Raw genomic sequence first — 9,884 nt, forward strand, 5'->3', positions numbered from 1 at the left:
GCTAGCAGAACCTTGTAGCAGTAAGAGTTAAAGTTTGAAGATATGTAAGAAGTTTTTACGTGACGTTACATGTTTAGCGTTTTGGCATGTTTGGCGGTGACAATCCCAATATCTGCTGCCTCTGTCCAGCGGACATTTTCAGCCCTCAAACGCATTAAAACTAGTGCTGGGCAAGTTAACGAGTTATTATCGCGTTAACGCATTCATTAATTGACACCGACAATTATTTTATAGCACGTTAACGCATTTTTTTATTTTGAAAGTCCGTGGAGGAAGTATTCAGCAGACTACGTTGATGCAACTTGTGGGAGAAGTTTAGATAAACAAAAGCAAGACAAGCGGCATTACAACGTGCACCAGCTGTTGCTCTGCCTGGAGACTACTGGGCATCGCTGCGGTAAAGTCAGCAGACACTTACTTTTAGTGCACCTATATGCTGAAATTCACGGTAAACGCATTCAAACGGCACAGGTCGGGAGCGAGCGAAGGACTTTGAAAGTTAGCGGAAATATTAGCGTGAGACAACATCCGGTTTCTTCAGACGAACATCCGGTTTTCAGAATAAGATGCCAACAAAGTATGAATTATATTCACATTAAGTATAAAACATGCTACCTGCATCTCGTGAGTTAAAGGGAAAATATACATATGATATAAGAATGATATAATATAAGAAATATGATCGCTACTGTGTAAAGAGAATACTGCTGTTAAAAAGCACCTTATTTGTTTTAATAAGTGTTTGCAAACCAAATGTTATTGCCCTTTTGTTCATATAGCAGTACTTTTAAAATAAAAGTGCGCAATACACTACTTTTGAATTCATTATTGAACTTTGTCATAACAATGCGATTAATCGCAAAAAATCCATGCGATTAATCGCGATTAAATATTTTAATCGTTGCCCAGCACTAATTAAAACGTATTCAAGAAATACAACTGGGACTGGTTCTTGTGAGTTTGTTATTGTCATTGTGTTAATTACATTGATTTTGACTATATGCATTGACTGTCACTATGACGCAGCATGGCGGGATGCTGCGTCATAGTGACAGCCCTGCATCCTTTATAGTTTTGCGCGTATTCATGTATCTGCACTCTGCAGTTAGTGTATTTGTAGCCCTCATATGTGTTGAGCTTCATGTAACATTTTATTTCACTTGTCAAATGTTGCATTGTTATGTGAATATGAGGTTTTTACACAAACAAATTAACCCGTAGCTGTGGTGTCATAATGAGGTTATTAGGAGGTGGTTCAACTGTAGTAGGACAGCATTGAAGGCCAAGGTATAAAATACTGTACATGGCCCGCAACTGTATAAAGTAAACTTTTTCATTACAGTTGCTTCTTCAGTCCACAAGACAGACAGTTTTTTCTTGGACGGTCATGCTCAAAGTCAGTGACGTTGGTCAAAACAAAAATGGAGTCATCTCTGAAAGTAATCAGAAATGCGGCAACTGCGTTTAAATCAAACATCTGGACTTATTTTTGATTTTTTAACAAGGAAGGCAAGAAAGACGTGAATGTGACACATGGGATTTGCAAAGAGTGCCGTATGAAAGTAAAAAACTCCGGAATTACTATGAACATGATGGCTCACACACCACCATCCAGAGATAGCGTTAACCGCTGACGTTAAAACAGCTCCACAGAAAAATCAACCAACACTGGACACTTAGCTTTGTCAAGCTAAGTTCCCATATGTATGAATAGAACCATCTCAGAAGTCATTTGCAGAGGCATTTTGGATCAGACACCATAGATAGTAAAATCATTGATAAAGGTAAGGCTGTGTTTTGACTTTGTAAAACATAGCTGCAGTTTTACCGACTGTAAGACTGCCTTACTGTAAAGATTTTGTAAACTTGTCACCCAAGTGAAGTAGCAGAGCAGCAGCTAATAGACAAATCAATCTTTAGTTCAGGATTAGATTAGGCAGGTAGTGTTAAAAATAATTTGAATGAATTACTGTGTTAGTTGGCTCTTCTTTATACTGAAGCAAATGGTCTGACGTTTAATTCATTATTACCATTCATTAGCAGTCATTCGATAGAGGAAGTACTGGCTACATACCTGGTGACTAGCACAGCAGTGTCCACTGGTGGGATGTCTTCCCATCCACCAGGGAAATGGTTGGTGCCAAGGTAGCGCAGCCTGCCAAATTCTTGATACTGCCAATGACAGAAGCTCTCCAGATACCTTTCTCCATGATGGCCCACCTTTAGCTTTTCCTGAAGAACAGATACAGAGCAGATTTACTTTGTGACTGTGTCTCCTTTTGCTTTAACCCTCCTATTAATGACCCGCACTGTTTGACCACACACACATACTAATTATTAAGAGAATGCCGACAAAATGACACAATTCGATTTGTGCACTATACTTAACATTTTATACACATTTCTATGAGAAAAAAACAGCTGCATTTTGACAATTCTTTCTTCTATTCTATTAAAGTAATGCAGGGACTGCCACTTTGTCTTTCATAGACAATTGCAAGGCAGCCGCCTCCGTTAACTTTGGTTCCTGCTCTCAACAAAAATATGACCAGTGTCTTCATGGAAAACAGCTTTTTCTAACAAGAGTAGCATTGGTGAATTTACAACTACAACTGTGGTATAATGCCGCTGTCGTGCAATATGTTCCCTTTGCTTATTATTGTAATAAGCAAAGTGAACCGGAAAATGGCGCTGCCAAAGCTGCCAACGCGGAAGAAAAGAGCGGTCTTTTTCCCTGACGTTCAAAGTTTCAATATACGTAGTGTAATATCGCCAGCTGGTGTTTGTAAATGCTGTTGCAAATGGCAGTCTGTGTTTGTGAATGCTGCTCCATGCACCTCTACATGTGTGATTGAACTACAACATCACTGCATCTGTTTACATCGGTGAAATTTTAGGAAATAATGTTTTTTTCCCCCCATTTTATCGAGAACATGATTGTAAACCGTCTGTAAAACATGTTATGATTTCATTAAGATAGCCTTCATCTGAGAACAGGTCTGCCACAAATACTACTGCTGAAAGCAGATCATTTCATTTAGAAAGTAAAATAATCAAAATAAATTTTTAAAGAGGCCCTATTATGCTTTTCCTCTTTTTCCCTTCCCTTTAGTGCAGTGGTTCTCAACTGGTCTGGCTGCGGAACACCATCACCCCTTAATGACAAGCCGCGACCCAAATCGAGGACAATTTTCAATTTCTCAAATGGATTTAATGAAAAGATGGTGCAGTTTGAACCTGAGCTGAAAATGTCCTCTGCAGTCGTAGTAGTAGGGAGCTCTCTTGTGCAGAGAAATTGTTCCTGTAAGTCCCCGTCCCACACATGCTTCACGTAAACAAGTAAAACTGTTTTGTTTGTTATGTCTGTAGATTCGTCCATTTGTAATGCAGAATGACCACTTGCCTAAATTCAAGCTGTGGTCTGTTGTTTGATGTCATCCGACATGTCTTCAATTCGTCTACTTATCATGCTTTCTTGTGCCAGAACCTCGCTGCACAAAACACACTGAGGTTTTTGCCCTCTTTTGTCCTCAATGTAAGAAAATCCATATCTCATGTAGTCGGTGTCGTACTTGCGTTTTGCTCAATTAGCATATAAAAACAAACTTGGCAGGTGTCTATAAGCATTACAAGGCATTGACGCCAAATACTGTTAAGGAGTGTGAATAGACGGCACTCCACTGCATAAAAAATCCCCTTCAAAAGAAAAGCGCAGGATTGTTTTTCTTTTTTAATTTATTTTCAGGCATGGGCACTGAAAACGGGTCCGCGACCCACTTTTGGGTCCCACCAGTTGAGAATCACTGCTTTAGTGTGTTATTTATATTTTTGTACATATAAAAGGTCTGTAAAGTTGTAAAGCTGAAGTCCAGGGGGTTACTCTCCCGCTCAGAAACACTGCTCCTGAGCCACCGTAACATAGTGAGTCACAATGTAACACATTTGCATAATACCTCCTATGGGCTAGTTTGGCACGCCCTCAAACAAAGCTAGTGAGACAGGAGCTGGAGCTCAGTCCGAAGAGTTTGGTTTGCAGCCATCATGTCGAGAAGATGCTGTGTTCTGCTCTGCGAGAGGAAATGTTCTTTGTATGGAGCACCAAAGGAAGATGACCTGAAGGACAAGTTGCTAAACTTCATTTTTTATTGCATTTTACAGAGGACAAGTTTCAAAACTGGACACAGTTTACGGATGGATTTTTTAAACGCTTACTGCTGAAATATGATGCTGAAAGACGATAGCGGTTCAGGATCACAACCTGTAATTATGATTTATTATTTGTGGATGTGCTAACGTTACTAGCCGGGTTCAAGTCCTCAGCTGTAGGCCACGGCTAAGTTGGTAACTAACGTTATTGTGTTCTAACGGCTCTGCTTATCAACTTTAGCCTCACAGCCACATAACACTGTGTAGAATATGACGGCTGAATATTTTAATATTAAATATTTTGATCTTGAATAGAGTTGAAGTGAGGAGGTAGGTTTGTAATTACAAGCTGTAGTGTTACGGCCGCTAGCCACTTTGATTTGGCTAACTTTCTAGCTATTTTCATGACTGTTACATCGCTGGTTTTTGGCTGGCTGTGAACTACTGGTCTCCTTTCATCAGTGGCGGGCCGTCAGGGCCTGCAAGGCCTTCTCTGCTGGCCTAAACAGAATCACAAAGCTATATCTATTTTATAATTTAATAATGTTTCTTAAATACACTACATGTATTATAATTTATAAAAATATTTTTCCCATTATCTTATTTTCTCATTGCACAGCTACTGTCTTCCTCAGTTGCTCTGCTTCCAGTGCAGCTTGTTTTAAGTAGAGCTTTTATCCAATCAGATTTCACCTCTGTGTCTCTAGGTAAGAAAGAGGCAGAGGAGTCTCAGGTGCATCCAGTGCAGATTAAAGGAAATGTGGACAATATTGTTGATTGTCATAGTGTTCAACCAATCAGATCTTTAGTTTGACATGTTGGGCGTATTCTTTGACTATCAGAGCCTGCGCGCCGGCCTATAATGACGTCAGCATTACATGCTGCTCAGTGTCCATGTGTAGCTTTGCCGCGAGGTGCGGAGTGTGCTGTGATTGGTCAGTGGGCGAGCACGTGACTATCGTGAAACGAAACTTAACAGCCAGCAGAGGCTGATGGGTAGTGAATCACATCACGTGATGCAGCTCAGCCAATCAAATATGGGCATTCTGACTGAGTGAGATGCACCATGACAGAGGAGACTGAGACGAGGAAAGACATTGCAGAGCAGTACGTTCAATGTTCAAGTTGTGAAAATAAAATCCTATGATAATCTCTTTGGGTCGTGGCTTGTTATTAAGGAATGATGGCGGATCCCACAGCCAGACAAGCTGAGAACATATTTTCCTGAATTTAGGCTTTTGCATTTTCTAAATGCTCTAGCATTATTCAAACGACTCATACCGAATGGTTTAATACGAAGATGTATATAGTTACAGCCTTAAAAATGAATAATAGCTGTGGTGCCAAAATGTGGTTATAAGGTGGTATTTCAGCTGCAGGACAGCAGTGAAGGCCCAGGTATAAAATGCACAGGCCGCCACTGCCTTTCATTATACTAACGACAATAGGTCGACCGGACACATCCCAGCAAAAGATGAAGAACATCAATTTTACCCGTAGCTTTGCTATATGGAGGCCGATCTCTATAACCAACAGTGCAGCTGGTCTCGAGGTAGACAGCCGGGCTGTATTTATGTCATAAAATAATATTGTGCGAGCTTGTGTTTACATGTATATTTGTGGTCTGCTGATTTTTCAGGGGACAAGACTTTAGCTCGATAGATGTTGACTGATTGGTGTGTTGACTGTTTTTATGCGCTGCTATTTTACACACTTTTTGTAATGTTACTCAAGGGTCAATTCCACTCCACAAAGAGGACAACATCCTGGTCAACAAGAGAGTTGTCAATATGGAGAAGCTGAGTCACCACGACCAGACATCATCACTGGAGGCCTTCCACAGCTTGATCCTGCGTTTAGCACCCAAGGACGTGGTTTTTACTTTCATGGAATGTTGTGCAGGTAATAAATGCACATCATAACACATCATTGCTCGTTGCTCAAACAGCATTTCACAGAGATGATGAGAAGAGGTGCAGCACAGCCAGGATGACAAAAACAAGGTTTTTGAGCATTAACGCATGTAAACATGTTGCAACAGTAAATTGAGATAAAAATATCCACCCGAAAAAGAGCATAAAATTGTCTTTTAAAAATAATTTGATGGGATTACTGAAAATACAATTATTTTAAAATTATTTTTTAAATGCTTCACAAACAATTTGATTCTACTGACAACATGTTTTACATTTGTTTTAAAATATATTTGCTCTATATAACAATGTATATATTTATTAGTGGTAAGGGTGGTACCACCTCCACCACATTTTCAGCCATTAAAAACCCTGAATAGTCCTATATTTGTGAAGATTTTGTAATGGTAATATCAACAGTACATTGTGTGAAGCTGAGCATCAAGCAACCTGACTGGTTGTTCCAATTTGTGTCGAGAGACGGGTTCGAAAGAGTAGAAAACAAGACTACAGCCATGCTAGCGGCTCTCTGAGACGGTACTTGGGCACAGCTGTGTTTTGAGCTAAATGCTGACATCAGAATGCTAACAAGCTAGACGCTGATGCCAAGCAGTTAAAGTGTTTTGCATGTTAATTTTATTACTTTGGTGTGTTAGCATGCTACAATTAGCACAAACAAATTTAACAAATAGCAGTAAACACAAAGTACAGCAGAGGCTGATGGGAAGCCATTACTTTGTTATATTTGGTCATGAACGAAATATTGAACAAAATTATATTTTGGTTTGAATGGTCAAGGGAACACTGAAGTCATCAGAATTCATCCTGAAGGGGACAAGATGTCTGAACCAAATATAATTACAATCCACTCAATAGTTGTAGAGTTTGGACCACAGTGGTGGACTGATAGATCAATAGAAGCATACCGCTAGAATGGACAAAAATTGTAAATAGTATACAATTAGATTGTTATACACCGTACAAGTATTAATGAAACATGTCAGGTCTCAGGATGACCCCTCTTTCACGTTTGTCAATCTGCAGCATTGTAAAGTGTAGGACAGCTCAGTTTTACATTCTGACAGGCAGATCAGAACCAGTCACAACAAAGACAATACTTGATTTTGTCTCCGTGCAACTATTTATGTACATGAAAGCATCTGGTGATATACAGACTCAGTAGAGACATACCCAAACACAGTGTGTCCACATTTAACACCTAACATCAACCACCCCCAATATGAGGTGCTACTGTGGCTCAGAAGGTAGAGCGGATCATCCCTCAATCAGAATATCAGCAGTTCGATCTTCGGCTCCTCTAAAGTTACTATGAGGAACTTTTAACTGGTTTCTGAAACAGTCTCAGTTTAGTCCTGATCCTCTATATCAGAGGTCCCCAACCTTTTTTTCACCACGGACCGGTTTCATGAAAGACAATATTTTCACAGACCGGCTTTCAAGGTGTGGCGGAAAAACACGACGAAATAAAATGATACGATCGGCATGAAAACAAATATAAAATGCATAAATAAATACAACTCACAATAACGCTGAATCAGTGGGAGCCCTGAGCTTGTTTCTCTGCAACGAGACGGTCCCATCTGGGGGTAATGGGAGACAATGACACCCGAAGTGTGTTCCTTATGTCCAGTCTACTCCGTCATTTTGTTTTGATTGCCGTCACTGCAGAACATCCCGCTTCACAGAGGATGTTGGAAATGGAAGCAGGGTTTTCAGTGCTTTAGTGGCGATCTCAGGATATTCAGCCTTGATTTTAATCCCAAACACCAGCAGAGTTGTTGTCTCAAACATACATTTAAGGCCACCGTCATTTACAATCTCCAGCAGCTGATCCTCTGTCTGCCACAAATACTGCAGAGCAGGCTTGGCGCGTCAGAAATACTCCTGATATTTAATTAGACTCCTGATGTTGTCTGTTAAATAAAGCTTTAATTTTCTTGGAAGTTGTAGCTCTTCTTCTGTCTCCTTAGTGGGCCTTTCCCCCTTTGCAAAGAAGCTCTCCAAAAGTTATTTACTAATTTTCGCTAGTTTGCGGGCTTAAATTTTGAGGTAACATGACCGAGACAAGCGTCTTGACATGTCAAGATGCACAGGCGGATGCAATTGCGAGAGAATCCGGTCATTTTTCAAAATAAAACTTATTTCAGACTCTGATAATCAATAAAACGGAAATAATATAATATTTATTCTTTCTGTGCGGCCCGGTACCAAATGATCCACGGCCCGGTGGTTGGGGACCACTGCTCTATATGACCTACATCAGTAAAGAAGACCATCAGAGAGAAGATTGTCCATTTCTATATAATTATTCTTAATGCTTGTCATTGGTGCCACCGGGTCAGATTCTGGTAAATTCAGATGAAATCATGCAGGTTCACCAGAAACTCCTTCAGCTCAGAATCCAGCAGAGACCAGTCCACCGCCAACTGACCCTGATTTGGCTTCACTGCAGCCTTCAACCTACAGCGGGAGCTCCAGGGGGAGGAGGAGAGCGCAGTGCAGGAGCAGTGAGGCAAAGCTCTGGTCCTGACAGGAGGAGGTGCAGAGGCTGAGTCCCCACTGGGAACCAACACCGACAACACGCTGCTGAAGACCCAGGTGATATTGCTGGGCCCGGTGGAGGTAAGGGAGGCACGGGAAAATACATACTCGTGTCTGCTCCACCTCTGAATGGATATTAGTTGTTGAAAGTGCACTGCTTTGACATGTTTCTCATTGACTGAGTCCCATCAGCCAGGTTCTTTAACAATGCCAGAGCAGCTGTCATTACACATGGCTAAGGCTATTTATAGTGTCCGTCTCCCTGACTCAGCATGTTTCCGCAAACATCTTCTTGGTAAAATCGAATTCATCATTATTATTTAACATCAGACACATGATTCATTCACAGTAATCCTGTTGAAACCCATTTCACACTGTATATCACCTGCAGCCATTTCTAGAAAACTTTTTTTTTGTAAATAAATACCCCTTTATGTGTTGGAATAGACATAAGCATAGTTTTTGTGCGTACAAATGGTTTATACATCTAACCCAAAGTATTTCAGTAACCTGGAATTTGGAGTTAAATTCACATTGTTCACATCAGTCAGAGAACTGATCAAAGCTTCAAAAAAAACTGAAAAAGTGAAAAGATAGATGGTCAAAAATATATTTAACCTATCCCATTCCATTCCATGAGAATGGTCGCTGCACTTGTTAATGTAGGAAATCTTCTCACTTGTTAATGTAGGAAATCTTCTTCCCTTTTTAGGAACTCAGAAGCTTTTACATGCTTGGTGACCTAAGTATTCTAAGTATTCTACTGCCAAGTAGAGTTGTGTGAATAATTAGATTTTTCAGTAGATAAAACTTAAAACTAAAATAGTAAAAATTGACAACCAAAGCCAAACCCAATATGTCGTTTGACAAGAGAGTTAACAATAATGTTCTGAAGGTCTAAAGAGAGTTAACAGTTAAGTTCTTAAGGTCTAAAGAGAGTTAACAGTTAAGTTCTTAAGGTCTAAAGAGAGTTAATGGTTATGTTCTTAAGGTCTAAAGAGAGTTAACGGTTATGTTCTTAAGGTCTAAAGAGAGTTAACAGTTATGTTCTTAAGGTCTAAAGAGAGTTAACAGTTATGTTTTTAAGGTCAAAAGAGAGTTAACAGTTAAGTTCTTAGGGTCTAAAGAGGGTTAACAGTTATATTCTTAAGGTCTGAAGAGAGTTAACAGTTATGTTGTTAAGGTCTAAAGAGAGTTAACAGTTAAGTTCTTAAGGTCTAAAGAGAGTTAACATTTATGTTCTTAAGGTCTAAAGAGAGTTAA

The 9,884-nt window shown here is 39.9% G+C and overlaps 1 protein-coding gene across 1 annotated transcript in view; it reads right to left on the bottom strand.

Annotated features, from left to right (window-relative positions):
* adamts17 (ADAM metallopeptidase with thrombospondin type 1 motif, 17) overlaps nt 1-9,884 on the bottom strand; it is a 127,576-nt gene that overhangs the window by 94,764 nt on the left and 22,928 nt on the right. Inside the window, exon 6 of the mRNA XM_031876981.1 lies at nt 2,046-2,232. Within this exon, the coding sequence (XP_031732841.1) occupies nt 2,046-2,232 (187 nt within the window). The remainder of the gene's footprint in view (nt 1-2,045; nt 2,233-9,884) is intronic.

Source organism: Anarrhichthys ocellatus, unplaced genomic scaffold, assembly GCF_004355925.1.
Source record: "Anarrhichthys ocellatus isolate YVR2014 unplaced genomic scaffold, GSC_Weel_1.0 scaffold121, whole genome shotgun sequence".
Classification (NCBI taxonomy): Eukaryota; Metazoa; Chordata; class Actinopteri; order Perciformes; family Anarhichadidae; genus Anarrhichthys; species Anarrhichthys ocellatus.